Source organism: Mauremys mutica, chromosome 16 (genome assembly GCF_020497125.1).
Source record: "Mauremys mutica isolate MM-2020 ecotype Southern chromosome 16, ASM2049712v1, whole genome shotgun sequence".
In the NCBI taxonomy this organism is placed as follows: domain Eukaryota; kingdom Metazoa; phylum Chordata; order Testudines; family Geoemydidae; genus Mauremys; species Mauremys mutica.
In genome coordinates this window covers 25,585,223-25,608,557 of record NC_059087.1, presented here as the reverse complement: position 1 = coordinate 25,608,557, position 23,335 = coordinate 25,585,223, and the positions used below count along the sequence as shown (strand labels likewise).

Genomic DNA, 23,335 nt, shown 5'->3' with positions numbered 1-23,335 from the left:
TCAGAAACAGAACAAATGATACAAAAAGAATCTTTTCAGTGCAAGTCCCTTTTTAGTTGAGAATTAAGTGCACTGTACTCTGCCTTGTCTTCAGCTCCTTCTTTAAGTACCACTGAGAAATACAGTATTCTAGAGCTGAATGTCTTTTCTTTTAGATGGTAAGCTCATTGGGACAGAGTCCATCATTTATTATGTTTAATACAGTGCCTAGCACAATGGCCTTTAGGCACTACCTCAGTTTAAATGCTAAATAATAATAATAAATAACAATAAAGAACATTATCTGGGGTGCATACTGTCCACTAAATTTAAGTACCATAGTGTTTAACTGCATAATCTGTTTATCACGGTTTCAGTAGCAGGACTCTTCTTTATACTTCTGGATCATACTAAGCCTATAAAAATTGGGGGGGGGGGCAAAATGCCATACATCAAAACCCAAACTACAGGTACACAGAAAATAAACACAATGAATTGAGAACTGGTAAGCCTATTAATTGTTTTACACAAACTGAGATCTAAATGTACTATTGATCTCAAGTAGTGCAGGATCTATTCGTATTATATTTCAGTCATTGAAGTGATGATGGTTATTTCATTTTTAATATCTTCTGCTCAATCTCTTGGAGTGAGCCAAGCTAAAATATGCAGCTGGGATACTAATATTACATTTTACACCAAAACTGTAATAAATAATGTTTGATGATAGAAATACTTCAGGGAGCAGAAGTCCTGCAGTACAGTAAAAGGCCACGATTATTTAAAGTGACAAATGTCTTTAGTTGCCCAACTTGAGATGCCTTAGGAGGGCCTGATTTTCAGACAAAAGATGAGTACCTCTGTCTGAAAAATCAGAGGCCTTTACCTGGTCAAGTTGAGCACCTAAGAAACAAGGTACCCAAACACTTCCGGGAAAAATTAGAGGTGCTCAAACCCTGCTCAGCCCCAGGCCCCGCCACAACTCCACCCCTTCCCCCAAGGCCCTCCTCCATCTCTTTCCACCCCTCCCCCAAGTGCACCCCGTCCCTGCTCCTCCCCCACCCTCCCAGCACCTCCTGCACACTGGTGAACAGCTGGGAGGCACTGGGAGGGAGGAGGAGGAGTTGATCCGCAGAGCCGCAGGCAGGAGTGAGCTGGCTGCTGGCGGGTGCTAGCCACCCGCTAATTTTTTTTCATGGGTGCTCCAGCCCTGGAGCACCCACAGAGTCAGTGCCTATATACCCAAAATCACGTCTCTGGGAAGGAGGCAAGGACATACAGTGCAAGTGCAAGCAAGCTGCATAAAGGGCGACGTTCTGCTCCTGGTGACATCAGTTTAATCCTTGCATAACTCCACAGTAAGTAACTAATGCCAGCTACTCAGGATTGTATGAGGATATATTTTAACAAGCAGGTAGTAACACAGTAGTACGCATTATGCATCTTTTCACTTGCATTAAACAAAACAAAACACCTTAAAAGTTAATATAATTAACAGGCTGAGACACAGAATATACAAAGTAAAGAGATTCATAATAAACACAGCTCCAACACTCCTTTGCCAGGACAATGCCACCACATTCTGTGTGCTATGGAATGTAATCCACTGTTTGGAAATCACCCAATGAAGAACACATGTTCTGGAATATACACAACGGAAATGATTTAAGAGTACTGTGGCTCCTTCTTGCATTATGTCACAACCAGGATATTATTTTAACACATTACTTGTCCATTTAATAACACACATTTTGTAAATATCATCTAAATATTGTACATAACAGCACTTGGCACTATGTTCAGACACAGTATCCCAGCCTACATTTTACAGTCAGCAAATGTCTGATGTGGTAGAATGAATCTCTAAAGTAAAAAGATTAAAAATGTTACCTGGAGAATGAAAGAATTCCTCATATTGTCAGGTAAGTTATCCAACATTTCTGTGTAGCATCGCATCAAACTTAACAGCCAGTAGTTGGCTGAGGCAGATTCCTCATCTGCGGTGTAGGTAAAAGGATCTACCATATAGATGACAACTGCTGGAGGATAGGCATGGCTGTCTGCAGATTCTGGGTCAGTGGGAATCCCTATTCTCTCCCTCTCTGTAACACTAGAGAGACATGTATTGTTAAGTGCATAAGCAAATTACAAAGTCTAATTATTGTTTTGTTCTAAGGGTTAGGGTGGGTAGGGAAAGAGTCTGAAGGGGAGGACTGCTTTTTACATTGAGAAAAAAAACTAAAAACACAGTCCAAGAACAGTGGCTGCTAAGATGTTACATCCATCCAAAGGATTACATCACATCAAAGTACCTGGTAATAATTTATTAAAGGTGTTTGTTAAGAGTGATACACCCCCATCTGAAACACCCAGAACAGTCTAGCTCTGAAGAATGTGTACAAGAAAGATGATTAGCACTGAATCTGTGAATGACAGTATACTATTTTCTGCTTGTGGTCATTAATATACAAATTGTTTTAGTGCTGGAGAAAGTTGGAAGAATGACAGGAGACCGAAGGCCTCTGTTTATTCACAGAAGAGGTACAGCACTTGCAGTGACGGTTTCCCCATGCTGCCCTCCTGTGAAAGTGCCTTAACCCCGAACAGGAGAGACAAACATATAGAGGTGAGAAAGGCGTTCAGTCTACATACTCTGCTGAGGCTGCCAACTAGTGCTAATTGTAGTGGTAGATTTTGCATAGACCACTGAACAGAAGTATAACAACTTCAAATAGGGCTCGATTTGAACTTGTTACTTAAAGAATGAGAGCTCATTAACCCGTTATGTTATGACAATTTATCAACATAACATCTACTTGCTAATATATACTGCAAAAGTGACAGGGGAAAAAAGTTACCCATCAAGAAAGATCTGCCTTAGGCAAGCAGAGTTTTTAAATGGTGGCAACATATTTTTCTAATTTTTTAAATAATGGTTTACACACTCCTGTTTCTGATGACTCTTTAGCAGCCCCAAGCTGAAATCTGCTTATTCCTGAAATCTATTCCCTGACATTGTAAAATCATGCACTGGTTCCTTATTGCAGGGTTATTTAGAAATGCTGTAATGCCAGAATAGGTTTAAGAAATAGCAGCAATGTAGCATTATTTTTTTGAACAGCTAACAAATCTCTATACACAGAACACCACCTAGCTTGCAAATAGATAAGAAAAAAATGGTGGGTGAAATTTTGAGCCTATCAACAATAACAGTGTCTCCTTTAACTAAACAATGTGAAATAATAAAACTCATTTCAATTACTACAAAGACTGAGTAAAGTTCACCCACTATACATCAGAGACAGCTGTTGCAATCACAACTGCCACAGCAGCAGCTCTGAGTAGCTGTGCGGGAAGCAAGGAGCTCCTGCACTTTCAGGAATGTCCATGAGGCTTAAGGGAAGGAGTCATGAATGCAGGAAGATAAGAGTACATCTACACCACAACTAAACACCTGCAGCTGGCCCATGTCAGCTGACTTGGGCTCATGGGGCTGTAAAAATGCAATGTAGATGTTCCGGCTCAGGCTGGTGCCTGGCCTCTGGGATGCTCCACTCTCGTGGGGTCCCAGAGCCCTGGCTACAGCTTGAGTCTGAACATCTATACTGCAATTTTACAGCCCCAAGCCCTGCAAGCCTGAGTCAACAGACACAGGCCAGCTACAGGTGTTTAGTTGCGGTGTAGACATACCCTAAGGAACTGAACTGGTAATACATGGGCTCATTCAGGTATTTAGTAACTTACCTTTCCTGTCCTTCTTGTTGTTGCTGTGATGAGTTCTGTCCAGGTTCTGTGTCTCCTCCAGAACCTGTGCTCCCTGGTGGTCTGTCTGTTGAATTTCCCCCAGTGCTGGTGTTCTGCCCTGGACCCACAATTCCACTAAACCCTGAAGAAGAGGTAGTGCTCATCTGGTTAATGCTGGGTGTCGAGGAAGATGCTGACAACTGTGGCACAGAGGATCCAGATGCTGAACTACTTCCTGCTACAAGGTTAGTGGTCCCACCATTGGGCGTTGAATTAAAGGAACTGCCTGTTGGTGGTGCCCCAGGAGCTGACAGACATGTTGAATTTGGGGGTACAGGTCCAGTGTTCCCAGGCATTGCTTGCCCTTGGCTTGCTGGCGCTGAGGTTTGGTATTTAGGTGGTATCAACAGGCTGCTGTCAAGCTGCAGAGTGGCTAAGTAAGGTGCTGAAAGAGTGTATAAACACAAGGTAGATTAATGATAGTGTATCAGATCTCACCAAACAAAGCACTGTAAAATCACACAGTACTAGGCTTTCAGAACATTTGAGGGAGAAGGAAAATGTTCAGTATAATTTCCATTATAAATATTTAATTATAGAATCAATTCTGCAGTTAGTCCCTTTTAATAATGTGATTCAACTATCTCTAAGTACAGGTTTGCCTTTGCAGAGTTCCTACAGTATGAAGAGAAGGGGAAGCGAACAAACATTACTATTGACATGTCATTACTTCTGGTTCGATTATGATGTGATAACACTGTATTTGTCGCTGTAGACGGCATTCAACTTCACAAACAGCTAAATGAATTACTTCAGTTCACAATGACCATTTAAGAGAGCATCTTTATCTTTGTCAGTTCAAGCCCTTTTTACATGAACTACTATTCTGGGAGATTTAATTTAATTATGGTTGCTCCTTAAGCAACTTCATAGACTGAGCACATACTACACACTTCTGGGGGTGAGCATGGAGTACCTACCATATTAATCAGTGGGGTAATGGTTCTACCCAGCTATGTGGTAAATGAAAGCTAAAAGCAAACTGAAAGAAGTAGTGGGATACTGGCAATTGTTAAAGATAAATGCGCTAGATTCTGACCTCTCTGTGCTTCTCCCAAGCATAGGAATCGTTAACCGGATGGCGCAAGGCCAAGCCAGCAGAGCAGTCTCAGAGCACTTACGGCGTGTCTACACTATATATATCTGCTACAGCAATGAGATCTGCTACAGCAATGAGTTTCAGAGCCTGGGCCAACTGACTTGGGTTCATGGAGCTCGCACTATGGAGCTAAAAATAGCAGAGTAGACATTCCCGCCTGGGCTGGAGCCTGGGATCTGAAATCCACTGATATTTTTAGCCCTTTAGCACAAGCCTGAGTCAGTTAACCCAAGTTCTGAGATTCGCTGCCACGGGATTTTTTTTTGCAGTGCAGACTTACTTTCAGGTCTGTTCTAGCTGGTGTTACTTGAGCCCTAATGCCAAGTATTAGGAAAGCTGGCTGTATTTTAAAGAATCCTTATTGAGGTTGCAGGAACAAACCATCCCTATGTGTAGGAAGAAAAGTAAATATGGCAGGTGACCAGCTTGGCTTAACAGTGAAATCCTTGCTCGTCTTAAACACAAAAAAACAGCTTACAAGAAGTGGAAGATTGGACAAATAACCAGGGAGGAATATAAAAGTATTGCTCAGGCATGCAGGAGTGAAATTAGGAAGGCCAAATCACGCTTGGAGTTGCAGCTAGCCGGAGATGTTAGGAGTAACAAGAAGGGTTTCTTTAGGTATGTTAGCAACAAGAGGAAAGTCAGGGAAAGTGTGGGCCCCTTGCTGAATGAGGGAGGAAACCTAGTGACAGAGGATGTGGAGAAAGCTAGTGTACTCAATGCTTTTTTTGCCTCTGTCTTCACAGACAAGGTCAGCTCCCAGACAGCTGCACTCTGCAGCACGGTATGGGGAGGAGGTGACCAGCTCTCTGTGGAGAAAGTAGTAGTTCGGGACTATTTAGAAAAGCTGTACGAGCACAAGTCCATGGGGCCGGATGCGCTGCATCCGAGGGTGCTAAAGGAGTTGGCCGATGAGATTGCAGAGCCATTGGCCATTATCTTTGAAAAATCATGGCGATCGGGGGAGGTCCCGGATGACTGGAAAAAAGCTAATGTAGTGCCCATCTTTAAAAAAGGGAAGAAGGAAGATCCAGGGAACTACAGGCCAGTCAGTCTCACCTCAGTCCCTGGAAAAATCATGGAACAGGTCCTCAAGGAATCAATTCTGAACCACTTAAAGGAGGGGAAAGTGATCAGGAACAGTCAGCATGGATTCACCAAGGGCAAGTCATGCCTGACTAACCTAATTGCCTTCTATGATGAGATAACCGGCTCTGTGGATGAGGGGAAAGCAGTGGATGTGCTATTTCTGGACTTTAGCAAAGCTTTTGATACAGTCTCCCACAGTATTCTTGCCAGCAAGTTAAAGAAGTATGGGCTGGATGAATGGACGGTAAGGTGGATAGAAAACTGGCTAGATGGTCGGGCTCAACGGGTAGTGATCAATGGTTCCATGTCTAGTTGGCAGCCAGTATCAAGTGGAGTGCCCCAAGGGTCGGTGCTGGGGCCGGTTTTGTTCAATATCTTCATTAATGATCTGGAGGATGGTGTGGACTGCACCCTTAGCAAGTTTGCAGATGACACTAAACTGGGAGGAGTGGTTGATACACTGGAGGGTAGGGATAGGATACAGAGGGACCTAGACAAATTAGAGGATTGGGCCAAAAGAAATATGATGAGGTTCAACAAGGACAAGTGCAGAGTCCTGCACTTAGGACGGAAGAATCCCATGCACTGCTACAGACTAGGGACCGAATGGCTGGGCAGCAGTTCTGCAGAAAAGGACCTAGGGGTTACGGTGGACGAAAAGCTGAATACGAGTCAACAGTGTGCCCTTGTTGCCAAGAAGGCTAATGGCATTTTGGGTTGTATAAGTAGGGGCATTTCCAGCAGATCGAGGGATGTGATCATTCCCCTCTACTCAGCACTGGTGAGGCCTCATTTGGAGTACTGTGTCCAGTTTTGGGCCCCACACTACAAGAAGGATGTGGATAAATTGGAGAGAGTCCAGCGGAGGGCAACAAAGATGATTAGGGGGCTGGAGCACGACTTATGAGGAGAGGCTGAGGGAACTGGGATTGTTTAGCCTGCAGAAGAGAAGAATGAGGGGGGATTTGATAGCTGCTTTCAACTACCTGAAAGGGGGTTCCAAAGAGGATGGATCTAGACTGTTCTCAGTGGTAGAAGATGACAGAACAAGGAGTAATGGTCTCAAGTTGCAGAGGGGGAGGTTTAGGTTGGACATTAGGAAAAACTTTTTCACTAGTAGGGTGGTGAAGAACTGGAATGGGTTACCTAGGGAGGTGGTGGAATCTCCTTCCTTAGAGGTTTTTAAGGTCAGGCTTGACAAAGCCCTGGCTGGGATGATTTAGTTGGGTTTGGTCCTGCTTTGAGCAGGGGGTTGGACTAGATGACCTCCTGAGGTCCCTTCCAACCCTGAGATTCTATGATTCATTCTGAGTTATGCTAAGAGTCAGTTTGGACCAAAGAGTAGGGGAGAAGAAAGATGGCTTAGTGCTACCTTCCCCACCCCCATCCACTACTAAAAGGTTCTGCACCAGAATAGCTCAGCTGGATCTAGGGGGTCTGGCTGAAATGGGGATAATGGTATTTACTTCCTCTGAAAAGCACTTTGAGATTTACTGAAGGGAAGTGCCATAAGAGATAGGTATTATTATTATTATTTATTGAATGATAATTATTTAAGTCTAACTGGTACTGAGCTCCCGCCCATGCTCCAGCTTCTTATTTTATAACTTTTAAAACAAAATAATTAAATGATCCCTTTACTAAATTAACCTATTACAACTACCACTACTCACCCACTTATCCCAAACCCTCATACACTATCCTGAACTTCCCTGTCTCTAAAGCCTGTGAAGTCAGCCCTCATGGTCAGCATAGTCAAGTACTTGTCAACCTCTGTGATCTCAAAGAGGGTCGGGGACACTCATTTCAGGACTTCACTGAAAACAAACTAGCGTAGTCCCCACTACCATTACATCAGAGGACTCTCAACTTGCACACTTCAGTGATCTAAATTCATCAACAGTTCAGCAGTCGATGTTCAGAGACAATTACCTATCATGCAGACTAGCATTGTCTCATTGTTTTCTTGTGCTCCATCATCTGTCTATATTTCATGTTGTCTTTTGTCTTACTTATACTATAAGCTCTTTCAGGCAGGCACCATCTTTCTGTTCTGTGATTCAACAGTGTGTAGGACAATACGGTTCTGATCCTTGATTGTGGCTCCTCAAAACTAATATAAATAATAAATTGCCAAGGGATCACATAGGAAGATGGGTCCTCTCTCAACCAAGGCCCAAGCCAGTTAGAACAAAGAGTGGGCATACGCTGCTTAACAAGGGACATGAAATAGCCACTACAAATTCTTCCAGTTGATTCAGTCAACCCATACCTATTAACTTAGTCTTGCTGGGTTGAGTTTCAGTCAGGTAGTTCTAATCTTTGTAAGTCATCAGATAAACCATTCACTCACAATGACGTGACACTACATCCTAGATGTGCTCATTAACCCCTAATAGCTCAATATGTATGTTTAAACCTGCACAAGAGGGCCTTTGGGATAGATGAGCAAATGTCCAGTAGTACACTGATTTCTCAGCAGGAACACAGAAGTTGGCTTTTGGATCTCAAGATGAGTTTACAGGGCTGGCAGTTAGAAAAAATACATCTTTTTACTTGTAAAGTGAATAAATGTAATATGGAAATCACGGAGAGACCATTAAAATGGAGCCCCACAAAGCTATTTTTACTATCATTTTACAGATCATAAATGCATTTACAGGGAAAGTTGTTTCTCCCTCCCCCATAACCCAAAACAAAACAATCTTATTTTTATCTCAACTCAACTTCACTTACCTAGGTGATGCCGGCAAACTTGCGCATAAAGTTTGAGCCTGGAATGATTGTCACACTCCTCACTGCCCCAAGGCTGGTTAAACCATTCGCTCACGAGCTCATCTGTCACCTTTTGCGCCATGGTCTTTCCCACCCGCATGATTCCATCACGTAACACTTTGCAGATTGGTTTGTGTTGGCCAAGCCTACACATCTGGCGGCATAAGAAGAAATATTTGCAACCAGATGCCATGTCCACAGAACAAAACCAGTAACTTGATAAACACACTGGTTTGCAGTCTCATGCCCTCTCTCCAATGGCAGCCCCTTATAGTACAAATCTGTAATTGTAAAAATTAAAGGCCATCTTGTTTTTTTTATCTCTGGCTGACTTAACTTACATTTAAAGTCAAGCTAAAGCTATAAAGTACACTCTGTTCTATACATTCTACAGTATACATTGAGGCTGACAAGAGACTTTGGTTTTATGTTTGAAATCTGCAGGTGTAAGAAAGACAGTTACTCACCTTGTGCAGTAACGGAGGTTCTTTGAGATGTGTACCTATGGGTGTTCCACTTTAGGTGTCTGTGCACCCCTGTGCTAGTAATTGGAGCTTTATAGTAGCAGTGCTCAGTTGGGTTGCACAAGCATGGTCCCCATCTCGCGCCGCTTCAGGTGGTTAACAGGCGCTGTGCGACCAACCCCCTCTCTGTTCCTTTCCTACTGCAGAGCCTAGTACTAAACTCCGAAGTAGAGGGGAGGAGGGAGGGTAGTGGAGCACCCACAGGGAAACACATCTCAAAGAACCTCCGTTACTGCGCAAGGTGAGTAACCTTCTCTTCTTCTTCAGGTCATGTCCCTGTGCGTGCTCCACTTTAGGTGACTTCAGAGCGGTGCCCTCCAGTGGAAGGAACCACTGCCAGTCGCATGGCTTCCACACAGAGTGTGTGATTGCACTCCCCCTTGTCTGTTTATGTAAAACATACAAGCCACATTGTCGATGAAGATCTGAACTGTCTCGTCTTTGATGATCAGTAAGAAGTGGGAGCAAATGTTCCAAACCGCTCACAGTTCTAGGAGGTTTATATGAAGATGGGACTCCGTCGTGGACCATCAGCCCTGTGTAGAGTGTGGTTTCAGGTGTGCTCCCCAACCTAGAAGGGATGCCTTCGTGGTGATGGTGAGCAACGGTGGATTCTGTAGGAAGGGCATGTTGTCTGGATTGGTCCATCACAAAAGGAAGTCTTTTATTGTATCCAGCATGGTGAGGTGCTTGTTTATACTGTGACTATATGGGATATAATTTGCCTGGAGCCAGGCTTGTAGACACCACATATGTAGTCTTGTGTGTCTGATGATGAAGATCATGGCAGCCATGTGGCCTAGAATTTGTAGGCGAGGTCTGGCAGATGCTTCGGGCTGTTTTGCGCCATGGAGATCAAATCGGTTAAAGTTAGAAATCGTTTTGTTGGTAGGGAGGCAGATGCCTTAAGAGAGTTTGAGGTCTCCCCCAATAAATTCCAGGTATAGATTTTTGTATGTTTACCTGAAGGCCAAACCTCGTAAACAGAGTTATAGTGTGTTCGGTGGATTCTATCACTGCCTGCAGCGTTGGTGCTTTCAGCAGACAATTGTCTAAGTAGGGAAATATCATGATTCACTCTCTGCGTAAGTAGGCAGCTATTACGGCTAGTACCTTTGAGAATACCCACAGCGCAATGGAAAGGCCGAAGGGTAGAACTTTGTATTGGAAATGATCTTGTCCTACTGCAAATCATAGAAATTTTCGATGTGATGGATGGATATATGAAAATATGCATCCTGGAGGTTGAGGGCTGTTGTTGTTGTGGATATGCTGCCCACGGTCTCCAAAATGGCCATTGTGATGGGAAGAGCATAGAGGGCATCCAGCGGTGCCCATACCAGGGTTGGTTTGGAAGGTTTCCTGGGTAGCCATTGCACGGAGCAGCATGCGTGATAGGAGTAGCCACAGGGGAGGAATGTTGTGGAGAGTCCCCAACATCCTTGTCTCCATCTTCATCCTCACTCGAGAACTGTGAAACAAAGAGATGGAGAGCTGGGTTGACTAGGTACCACAAGGACCAAGGTACCATTGGTGCTAAGGATGGGAAACTCCAGTACAGAAGAGACGATAAGGTCTTTTTGGCGCAGGAATTGCTGCAAAGCGTATGGCATCAGTACCATGGGCGTGGTAGGGTTCGGTACCTTATGCTGAAACAAACCTGTTGGTATTGGTGTTTGACTGGAGTGCACAATGTCCGCATTAGGTGGCATCATGAGCAGCGGGGGTGCTGAGGTGCTCAGTACCAGTGTTTAGTCATGTTTGGCGGTACTGTAGCATAGGGTTTCATTTTCCCCTTGGTACCTGTGTCTGAGCTCGGCTGCTTGGAGGCTTTCGTTTTCTTGGTACCAACAGTTCTGGAGGGTCCCACTGTTTCGGCCGTTGATATGGCCGGTGCGGTCAGTACCGGGAATGTTTGCCCATTAGCGGTGCGCCTTTTCTTGGCCAACTCCAAGGTCGGGGCCATGGTACCCCGGGTTTTTTTTGCTGCCTTCTTGGTGGGCTGATCGGGAGCCCAGGCCATGGAAGAAGGGGCTGCAGTCGGCGATTTCTGGCCACATGGAGTGCGTACCTCAGGCTCAGACACCAGGAGAAGAGACTTCTCCATGAGGAGAAGTTTAAGCTGGCAATCTCTCACCTTTCTGGTGTGGTCTTTCAGACTGTAAGAGTGTGAGCACTTCTGCAGTGTATGTCTTGCTGAGACACCAGATGCACTGAGAGAGGTATAGAAAGCCTGCAGGTAATGCAGTGTTTGAACCCTGGGGAGCCAGGCAAGCCCCTCAGGGAGCATACTCTTCCCGTAAGAGTGCTGTGGCAGTGGAAAAAATGAAAACCTACAGCCCTATGAGGAGAAAAACGGAAGGACAGGGATAAAGTACTAACACTAACTATTCTAACTGAAAACTAAAACTAAGGGAAACGATGCTACTCAAAAAACTGCAAGGCGCTGCTAGCTGCTCCAACTCGAACCAACGGTGGTAGAGAAGGAACAGCATCAGTTAACCACCTGAAGCAGTGCGAGACGGGGACCGCGCATGTGTACTGCTACCATAATTCTCCCATTACGAGCACAGGGGCGCACGGACACCTAAGGTGGAGCACCCACAGGGACATCACTCAAAGAAGCAGCACCAGTTTATTTAACTAAGGGCCTTCTATTGCATGAGCTCTGACTGCTAAGGAGTACTGCATCCTAGTGGATAACAAAAGAATTGCTGCTGCTTTAGATTGGAAAACAGGCAGTTGTACTCCAATTAAATAGAGCAGAACCCCATATATCCAATCTAACAGGGACTGGGGCCTGATTGGATAATCAAAAAAAATGGACAATCAGGAGAATGGGAAAGTGCGAGGCTGCAGCCCCATCTAGTGGCCAGAGGAGAGATTGCCTGCTTCTGGACCTGTGCGCACTGGTTGTTTGGTTAATAGAAAGAGCCAGATAATGGAGGGTTGGATAAATGGAGTTCTGCTGTGCACTCAGGTCTAAAAGAGAACCATACCCAGGTGAGTAAAAGGATCCATTTCACTTCCGTAGAAAGTAGGAGATTGATACATTTAAAACTCTTATTAGCCACACTACTGACTCTGTTGGTGCAAAGGTGTAGCAGAGCCCAGGTGACCATCTCTAGAAAAGTTTTTCATACATGATACACAGGGATGAGTTCTTGTTGACACAACAGCGTTACTGCAGTTCTTGTGCTGGCTATTCTGTGGCATCATCATTCAATCTGAGAAAAACGTGAGTTTCCTAAAAGTTATTTTGGGTTTCTTTGATCTAAGGCAGCTCATATTTTAGATTACTTTGCTCTTACCACAGAAATTCGCAATGGAAAAGAGGTATTTGATCATCTTATCTATAACTAGTGACCAGTGAAGGACTGTTTCTCACAGCATACAGTATACGCCTTTTCTTTGTCCAAATCTATTTGAAACAGCCTAAGTGATGGGGCTTCTATCATTACCCTACATAGATTATTCTCAATGAACATATCTCAATGCTAGCGTTCTTTCCTGATAATGTAGTAAAGTAGAACTGTTTGGAGGAGAATTTTTTTCACAGGTTTTTAGCGGATGTATCTGCTGTAGCTTGTGGAGGAAATGTTGAATTACTTCATACAATGGGAGCAGTTCCATTCTGTAGAGAAGCATTTCTTTGAAATTGTAATTAATACCAACTACAGTACTTCTTGTTTTAGTGTTGTTCACAAGATCTACACTTGCTCTAGATTGCTTAAGTGTGTGACCCCATTCTCCTCTTAAAACAGAAGCATACTTTAAGACACATGCAATGATTCAGAATATAGGACTGAACTCCAAGTATGAATATCATGTCCATTCAGAATAGAGTAAGAAATCACCTCTCACTGTGAATTCCTATCTTAAATTTTGACATTACAAAAATGAAATAGAAATCTCTATGTTTAGAAGACCATGCTTTCTAATGGTTTTCACTTTCTGCCCCTGAAATAAAAAGGACTAATAGGGCTTTTTGAAATAGCACAGTCACAGTTTCTACAGCACTACATTATCATTCATTTTTTTTATTTGAGTGATCTTTTAGCTGACTGCTAACTTTGGGCCATACATTCCTCCTGGGTAAAGACATGGAAAATCTGCCAGGTCAGATTTCTCAAAAATATGTTCCATCTCTGTCTACCTAATGATTACATTGCAAAGTTGGTGAGACAGACAGGGCAGATTATGTGGATTACCCTTACATGAACAAGGTGGAAGATCTGTGGTTGGGACCTGGGCTTTTTGCACATGAATGTTATTTTCAAAAGCATTCAGTGTTGTGTTAGGCCAGGGGTCCGCAACCTTTCAGAAGTGGTGTGCCAAGTCTTCATTTATTCACTCTAATTTAAGGTTTCGCATGCCAGTAATACATTTTAACGTTTTTAGAAGGTCTCTCTCTAATATAAAACTAAACTATTGCTGTATGTAAAGTAAATAAGGTTTTTAAAATGTTTAAGAAGCTTCATTTAAAATTAAATTAAAATGCAGATCTTATCAGTTTAGTGTGATCCCTGCTTTTCCAGTTTTCCAATGTCTGGCACGAATTTGGATACTTTAAGCTGCACACAGGCTTCTGAGTGATCAGTTGTTAACTGGCTCCGAGAGGGACAGAGGACAGATTTCATGTGTGAAAATACCTGTTCACACAGGTATGTGGATCCAAATGCTGAAAGTACTGCAAATGCAATTTTCTTCAAATAATTAAATTTCACTGGCAGGGATGTCCAGCAGGTCAGAATAAAGGCCACATGATCTCTCTCGGTAGCTTCAAGTGCACTCCACCAATCTTCAAACTTTGATGCCCATGATTCTGAGCTTTTTAGCTGAATGAGCTTCATTTCGAAATCTTCAACACCCATCCACTGAAATACAGACAAAACCAAGTCGCTTTCTCTGAACTTTTCAGGTTTAATTAGATCACTTTTCAGGTGGGGGAGAGGGATAGCTCAGTGGTTTGAGCATTGGCCTGCTAAACCCAGGGTTTTGTGAGTTCAATCCTTGAGGAGGCCACTTAGGAATCTGGGGCAAAAAATCAGTACTTGGTCCTGATAGTGACGGCAGGGGGCTGGACTCAATGACCTTTCAAGGTCCCTTCCAGTTCTAGGAGATAGGTATATCTCCAATTATTATTATTAGAAAAGAAAGCATTGGGCCAAATCGCTGGAAATCTTGTAATCTGTCAGAACATTCTGATTCCAGTTCTTGCATGTACATTCCAGTCTCACTGACACTGACAGTTCAATGTGTTGATAGTTCTTTTATGTGTTGGAAGTAGCAGAAAGTCGAAGTTTGAATATCCTGAGAAAAAACTGCTAGTTTTACAACGAATGCCTTCCAGATTTTATAAAGATCCAGAACCGTTTGCCCTGCACCCTGGAGACAGAGGTTGAGTTCGTTTAGGTGAGCGGTGATGTCAGTTAGAAACATGAGCTTACACAGCCATTTATCATCATCGAGTTCAGGGTAGTTTTAGCCATTTTCCGACAAAAAGGCCTTGATTTACATCAAAACAGTTTACAAAGCGCACCAAAACCTTGCCACAACGTAGACACCGAATGTTGCTGTGAAGTGGGATGTCGTTATAAGCACTGTCCATCTCTTCTAGCAGTGCTTGAAACCGTCTGTGAGTCAAAGCAGATCGAGCAACAGGAAGTTCACAATTCACACCACTGTATTCATCACATTATTAAGTCTGAATTAGAAATTTTAGCACACAGGTTTTCTTCATGGATGGTACAGTGAAATTTGACTGTCGGGTGGCCAATTTGATCTTCAAGTAACTTTACAAATCCCTTCTGTTTTCCAACCATGGCAGGAGCACCATCTGTTGTTACACAAAATATTTTTCTGATGTCAACTCCTCGTTCTTCAAAATGGTTTACAAAAGTTTCCGCTGTATCTTCCCCCTTTGTTGTGGCATGCAGGGGTTTTAGGCAACAAAGTTCCTCTTGGATTTCATTAGAAGTACAATAACTTGCAACAACTGCCAAACGTGGAATGTCATTTATATCCACGCTCTCATCAACTGCAATTCTAAACACTGCTGTGTCTTTTAATGCAGTCATCTACTTTTCGTTAACGTTTTCTGCCATTTCACTTACGCGTCTCTCAACTGTTCTGGCAGAGACAGGTAGTTCTTTTATTCTAGATACGATCCCATCTTTATTTGGCAAATCATTGAACGAAACCTCCGGACTGCTGAGAAAAACTTTTTATATATTCCCCATCCGTAAACTGCTTTCCGTTTTTTGCAATGCACTGTACAATCTTGTAACTTCCTTTCTTTGGCTTGATTTTTACTTACACGTAAGCATTTAAAAATACTGCTTTGCTTCTCATAACCTGCTACTGCTTTTTTGATCAATACAGTCCTGTCTGCTTCGTCAAGAAAGGATGGAACCCGGGGTGGCGGGGGCCGGCGGTAGGACCCCAGGCCAGCAGCAGGGACCCTGGGACCGGTGGCCGGGACCAGCAGCAGGCTGAGCGGGGCTAGCAGACAGGACCCTGGGTGGCGGAGGGCCGGCGGTAGGACCCCAGGCTGGCAGCAGAGCCCCAAGGCCAGCGGCCAGGACCCGGGCAGTGTGAGTGTCACTCAAAATCAGCTCACGTGCCGCCTTTGGCACGCATGCCATAGGTTGCTGACCCCTGGGTTAGGCCAATGCTGAGTGCTTTTGGAAATCCCATTCATAGGGCCTTTGTACCTGTGCAGCAACAAGATCCTCTATCTGCAAACTACACAACTGGGCTTAGTTGTATTGCTGCCACTGGTTCACAGATCCCAACTGTACTCATGTTACTCCTGATGAGGATCAAAGTGTGTAAAAGAGAATGAATCAGTCTTAAATACAGTGGTAAAAGCTCTGCTGTTTTGATTGAAGAACATGTCATTTAGCATGAGTCATCCTTTACTCCTCCCACTCTGGTTTGGCTACTCTCCCTTCATTGCCACAGAGTGGAAAAGGTGTAGTCGTCTCACTTTGCTACCAGACGCGTGAGAAGGTACTGCTTGCCTATGCAGGAGGTTCCTGGATACATTTTACGGAAAGTGCTACTTTTCAGATTTTCCTATATTTCAGAGTTATTATATCTCTACTGTCTCCTTGTACGTCTGCATGTTAGGGCATCTTGCTATTAGACTGTTCCTACTGCTCAGCTATTTTCAGCCTTCAGCTGCATATGCCTTGTTTCCCTCGACTTAAACAGCAGCTGCAGGTAAGAGCTGTATCTTAGGGCTGAATTTTGTCTTAAACAGCACTAACAAGCAAAAGAATAAGTGCAGCTCTATTAGATGATATTTTTCCCGTACTCTAAAAGTGGAGAAAGTCCTCCTAAACTGAAGAAAAAACTGTAACAAATTACTATTTAAAACACTTAACTTTTAAACAATTTAAGAGAGCTTATAAAGGAAAGAACATGAACTTAACCCAACTGTGAACATGCTGCTAAAAAAGGGGTGACAATTATGACTGAACAATTCATAACAGTCCCTCTTTCCTACCTCATATACAGCACTCAAGTCCCTGAAGAAAGTTTTGGCTCCATCGAGCAAGGCCTCATTTTCTGGACACAGCACAATATAAGCGACATCCCGATGGCCCCCATATGGGTCTAGCAACAGCCTCTCCCAGAACGGCAAGGAGAATGGAGAGATTGTCAGGAAGTCCTTGTCATAACCCACCAGTAAAGTGGGGATTGGAAGAGGCTCAGGAGACTCCTCAGAACCTGATAAGAAAAGAAGAGGGTATTACAGAACTGTCTGGTATAATAGCAAATGAGGTCTTTCTAGCCAAATGTTGTAAATCAGTCATCTCTTGTCATGGAGAGTTTTCAGAAAGCCTGAACCTCCTCTGAGCAGGCAGGATACAGCCACAATACATTAACAATGTCCTTCCTTCCACAGTCATTTTCCTTAGGTAACGGTACTTAATTACAGGGCAGAAAGATTTATACCATGCTTATGAAGTGTCATAAAATCAGAGGTCAGTCAGTCAAAGCAGAAGAAGCCGATCCAAGCATCACTACTATAATTCCCTGAAAAGATTGCAATAAAATATCTTCTAGTGTACTGTAAGTACACATTCTCCCAGAATTTCAGGGCCTTCTTGAGCATTGAACTTGTGGTCTTGTAAAGGAGTGGTTTCACTCTGCCTAAATGATGATATAACCACATTTCACATATGTCCTTTCAACCTACAAAAAAGTGATGACATGAATTCATGGAAACTAAATTAACGTTTCTTGCTTTAGCTCTTGCTGGTTGTGCAAAATGACCAACTGAAGAAAACCATAGCTCCCAAAGTGGGAAATTAAAGTCTTGATTTCTAAGCAAAGTGGCTAGAGTTAATACAAATTAAAAAAAAACCCAAAATAGTCACCATCACAAATGAGAGGATTATCATAACAAATCTGAGATCTCACACAAGCAGGTTGTTAGGGATTAAAAGAAATGCTAGTGTAGCCTGCTGTTTCTTGGAGAACGTGAGCCCAAATATACCCTGGCAATTTCCAGAGAAATATAAATGACTGAAAAGTCAGCATTCACCAACCGTTACCACATACTCACCACAGCTATCTACTGTTATAATACATATGGGATAATGTGGTCATTTCAGTTACTATGTGTGGTAACTGTTGGCAAATCCTGACTGTTCAATGCTACACTACAGTTACAAATGTTGAAAAAAGGCTGGAGGTACTTGTCATATGGCAGAGTGGCATTGGAAGTGATGATAGTTACTGCAGCCTGCCATAGCCAAAAGGGAAATCAGCATTATGTCAAGTGTCAGAGCAGGGAAAGTAGAGAATTGAGGCACTGTGGCAAAACAGAATAAGACCGTAAAAAAACAGATCAGTAGGGAATTTCACATAAAATGCAGGCAAGATGCATGAAGAGTAAAAATGATGTTTAAAGGTCAGTCATTAGTTTGTTCTCACTTAGTACATATTCTGTCAAATATATTTCCAATTAAAAGTCTCACTTGTAACCAGGAGGTGTTTAATTCCAAACATATCAGCAATATGACATTTTAAAACATATTTAAAATCTTATAACTAGGGCTCTAATTTTATTTAACAGTTTCTATGCTTCATGTTATTCATTGTACTAGCTGTGGGTTCAAACCAAAATCAAATCCACACAGGGATTTTGAACCTCACCAAAGCTTTTGAGGTGTTCAAGCCCCTCTCCAATGTCAGTCATCTTGGAAGGTAGAACCCCCACTGTATTACTCAAGAATATCCTTCAAACATTAAACACAATGAAAAGCTGTCTGAGGAGACTTTTGTTCTTATGCACTTTCCCTCAAAGAACACATTTAAATGCCCATGTATAAGGAAACACAGCCTTCATCTGAACACTGCTGTTCCACAAAAAACTCTACCATATGTTCCCCGTCCTGCCATCTTATGGAACTGCTGCCAGGTGAGGGGACCCTGCACATGTTGGATGTTCTCCCAGGTCCTGCCTGTCCGCTTCTTCTGGATGGCATCTTGGAGAAAGGGTTGTAGGGACAGTAGCATGCGCACCACATCCTGGGAGGACAGCATGCTGATATCCAGTACTACAAATGACAAAGAGGTATGAATCATATTTCTGGTGAGGAGAAGGGGGCATAATTTTTTTTTGGGCTGTGATTCCTTTATCTTGCCTCTCGTGGTGCCCATATAGCCTGTGCTCCTCTGTAATTAGTAAAATAGAATTTAAACTGCTTCTTTATTAAACAACATTGTTAGACTAGCTTTCTCTCAAGTTCATTTCAAAATATCCTTTTGCAAAATGTTATCTAGACTGTAGTGATTTGCTACAAGTTTGTTTAAAGGTGTTAAGCTGCTTAAAGGCTAAAAAATATTGTTCTTTAAGTCAAGCCCATAAAGAACTGTAAATAAACACATATTTCATTTACAAATTTACATTATTTCTAGTTGGCATTGTTTCACAAAGAGCAGCTCCCTTCTGATGATTGCATACTTATGTTCCAAAAAGATGTGCCACAGTCTCACCAAAGAAAGCTAGAACAAAGTTTGACCCTCACTCCAAAAAACAAACCAAACCAAAAAAACCTACAGAATTGCTGTGAATTTGTGACACTGAAACGCCCTACAGCATGCTGGAAGGAAGAAGGAAATTTACCAGTATTCTACCTTTGGTTTTAGAAAGCTCTCCAAATTACTTATCTACTCCTGTTCCTCAAGAGTGCATTTTCCCCCATAAAGTTTAAATGATACTGTCTTGCACTGGCAAGTTTAAAATTAAATTGCAAAGGTAACTAAGTTTTTCGAACAAAAGAAAACCAAAACCTTTTCTGTGAACCATACCATTGCTGTGAGGCCAAGAGTGTACAGTAGCACTTCTTACTAGGGCTTCATCCACTTTTCCACCAGTGGCGTTATCCACATACTGCCTTCCTTGCTCCAGGGCATTGAAGCACTCTGTCCAGGAATCATTGCTATCTGCTTGCACTCTGTCATAACTCCAGTTCATACAGGGAAGGGTCTGCCGGTTATTGGAAGACATGTAGTCCAAGCAGCTCAGAGAGGTGAAGGGCTGTGTGTGCTGATTCTGGAGAAGGAGGAGGAGGCTCATAGGAGGTTCCTGGCCCCTCCTGGCTCCCTCTCCCATCTGAGGAAGTAAAGTGGTCTGACACATCATCAACCTCCTCTCTGCAGCCTGGCCAATGTCTGAGGTCTTGCCAAAAATATCCAATTCATCCTCAATAAAAAGCCCAGAGTTGTAACCTAGTTTGCGGTTCATAATTGCACTAAATCCACACGTGCAGCGGTACTGGTCCTCGTTAGATGAATCTGGGATGTACAGCCCTACATCTGCACCTTTAATATTCATGTTACACGCACATATACAACAGCTATCAAAGTTGCGATCTTTAAAGATGTTCAGCACGGAGTCTGAAAGAATCAGGGTGACATACAGGCTGTGGGCTTCTGGGATTGGCTGGACAGTGGGTGGCTCCACAGAATTAAGCGGTCGTGTTGTAGAAGGGGTAGAAGCTGGTGAACCTTGATCTGTGCTGTCATATTTTACAGATCCTTGCCCGCTGGCAGTGCCCCCACCTCTAGGAGTCCTTGGGGTTCTGGGTGTGCGTGGCGTAGGGACGGAGAAGCGGGGAGTTGCTGGGGATGGCAGTACTCCTGCCCCACTGTTGCTGGCAGGGGCAGCACTGTTTAATGTCACTGGTGTATTCATCTGGGGAGTGTTCATCTGAAGATAGTCTTGATCTGCGAGGCTCCCAACACTAGGCACATTGCTGCAAAAAAATTACAGGAAGAAGATGAATATTCAAAAGGTTCACTGTAGACAGGACTCAGATGCAATAGCTATGTAATGACCACAATAAAGGGACAGCACCTTCAAACATTCCTCTCATATCATTATATCCAAGAGTCTCTCTTCTTTCTGTCTAATCTTTCAAGGTCTCATCAGCAAACATAGCTAAGAGTCGCTGAGAGTGTAGTAAAAAGGAAAAAACAAAACAAAACAGAAAACATCCCCTCATGCTGTTTTAAAGATTACAAGCTAAAAGTCTGTTATGACCTGAAAATGCCTATTTAGAATGACCTGAAATTAAATAATTGATGTGACTTCAATATTTTCAGTACTTTGGGGGGGGGAATTATTTCAGTGAGTTCATCATGCAACTATCTCTAAAGAAACCTACGGTCCAATGTGTAATAATTAGGGACATGAAATTTCGTATAGTTGTACAGCATTGTAAACTCCATTTAGAAATAATTAGCTTGACTGTCTATATGTTTTAAAATGTCTGTAGTAAATAATTAACTTCAGCACTCCTTGATACAAATAATTTATCTGATTCTTCTTGGTTAAATTGTAATGTTTCCTTGGTGGTACCCAGCTGACAAAAGTGTTTCACATACAATAAAGGCAGCCTTTACCTAGCCCTACATAGCTTACAGCACAAAAATAACACTTGCTATTACAGACTCCTGGTCCACATGAGCTGAAGGTGGTATTTCTAGGTCACCATTTGTCATCACACTCCTTATTAGTAACAGTTTTGCCATTATCTGCTTAATTTCAGGGACCAGAATGTGGTCATATATCCCCACAAGAGATCTCTTTTCTTTGGAGTGACATATTACAGTAAGAAACAGATAATTTTGTCATTAGGCTTCATATTAAGGACAACATAACTGCTCAAACAAATAAGGTCTTTGTAAGATTTCTCTTCCAAAGAGCTAATGAAACATTTTTCTTGAAATGTATTCCTTAAGGGCAGCACATAAAACATAAGAACACAATCAGTCTCTTGATGAAGGAGCGGAAACATATGGATTTTTTACGTTTGTGTGTTCTCACTGTGTGTTTTATGTGTTATTTTAAAAGGATTATTATTTTAAGGATCACATTTCACTAGCAACTTGAAAAGAAACTGTAGTAAAGACCTGATCCTTTAGAATCATTTTGTTATCTGTAACTGACCTATGCCCAAGTCAAAGGTAGGAAAAAATGGACAAAGGTTGATAAGAGTTGTGAATCTGAGGCACAGTGAATACCTTAGACAAATGACAAAGCGTGACCTAGAAACCTTGATTGGCAATCACCACTTTACTAAAAACCTGCAGTAATCAGGGTGCAGTAATTATCTTCACTCTAATTGGATTACACAGAAAATAAGATTTTTTTCAACAAATACCTGCAATTAACAATCAGCTCAGTCCTGGTTACTATTAGAAGCGGTTACTATTAGAGAAAACCTGAGAAATCATTTGCTCCTTAGGTGGTATTGAAGGTTTGTAATTTCTTTTTTGCACTTCTTTTGAGAGCATTGAAGATCCTTTGGAGCTGGAGAAGGCCTGATTTCAAGGATTTAAGGATTGATTTAAAGATGCAAGCCACTTCCTCTATAAATACATTCACTGCAGCAGGAGACTCTTCTACTATATAAATTATAGCTTTTGAGAGGTTTTATGTATTAAATGGTTTAAATTCTTGCTAGGTTTCAAGATCTGCAGCAATGGATTTCTTCCATAAACAGTGATAACTTTTGAAAAATATGCTGGGGATGCAAATTTCTCATTTAACTTAATTTAATGGCAAACTTGCAGCTGGGGCACAGTGCCACTACACCTTATAGTGGAGAGAAGCACAGCAATTTCAGAATATATAGGACTAGGAATCACCGTGCACATTAAACTGACAACTTATGCGAACAGTTCAGAAGAAACAAGAGGATCCCAAAGAAGAGTTGTGTCCTCTCACAAAACTAAAACGGGGGGAAATTCATCCCTGTACAAAGGGACATCAGAGGCCTACACACCACATACGTCATACTCAGCCATCAATAGATGTATATCATTTATGTTGGCCATCTGCACAGGAGTGAATGTAACCACAGCGAATGAGGTACAAAGTGAGTATTGAAGAGCGTGTCTTTGGGGCACAAATAAATTAAACATACAAGCTTTACCACTATAAATGATGCAATGGTCCATTACTTCAAGATCCATTCTATTCCATGAGATAAGGGCCAGATCCTTAGCTGACTAGTTGGGTGTCCATAGGTACTCCCTCCCCACTTCCCTTTTATTTTAAAAGGAACTTTACAAAAAACAGCCACAGACACTAGCAGAATTCGGATACATATATTTCAATAAGCTGAATAAATTAAAGGGAGCAACTACCAAGAACAATTTAAGTATTAAAAATCCTGAAGATAGGAGTTCAATGTCAGCTCAAAATAAGCATCAGAACTAACATTTTGATCTTCTAAATCATGCACTGCAGATGGATTGGAGGACACATTTTTGTTTTATCAAAATCAGAAGGTAAGTACTTCTTTCCATCTACCATTTATCATAGTTTTACTGGAAAGCACTATGCAATTTCAATTTTATAAACCGTCTCCTAAAGTTTACATCTCATTCAATGACCTGGTATTTCCTTTGCAGTATAAATGAACATGAGTACCTTCCCTGTCAAATACTACTTTCGTTTATATTTTATACAGGCAGATATTTTCTCTCTACTACTCACACAGCACACAGCCATTACAAGTATGCAACTTTTTTG

The 23,335-nt window shown here is 42.3% G+C and overlaps 1 protein-coding gene across 1 annotated transcript in view; it reads right to left on the bottom strand.

Moving 5' to 3' along the window:
- Window positions 1–23,335, bottom strand: part of MED13L (mediator complex subunit 13L) — a 395,410-nt gene that overhangs the window by 36,468 nt on the left and 335,607 nt on the right. The window contains exons 17-22 of the mRNA XM_044990575.1: window positions 19,603–20,549; window positions 18,669–18,848; window positions 16,787–17,010; window positions 8,711–8,903; window positions 3,724–4,168; window positions 1,870–2,089 (exon numbers count right to left, since the gene is read on the bottom strand). Coding sequence (XP_044846510.1) covers window positions 1,870–2,089; window positions 3,724–4,168; window positions 8,711–8,903; window positions 16,787–17,010; window positions 18,669–18,848; window positions 19,603–20,549 — 2,209 coding nt within the window. The remainder of the gene's footprint in view (window positions 1–1,869; window positions 2,090–3,723; window positions 4,169–8,710; window positions 8,904–16,786; window positions 17,011–18,668; window positions 18,849–19,602; window positions 20,550–23,335) is intronic.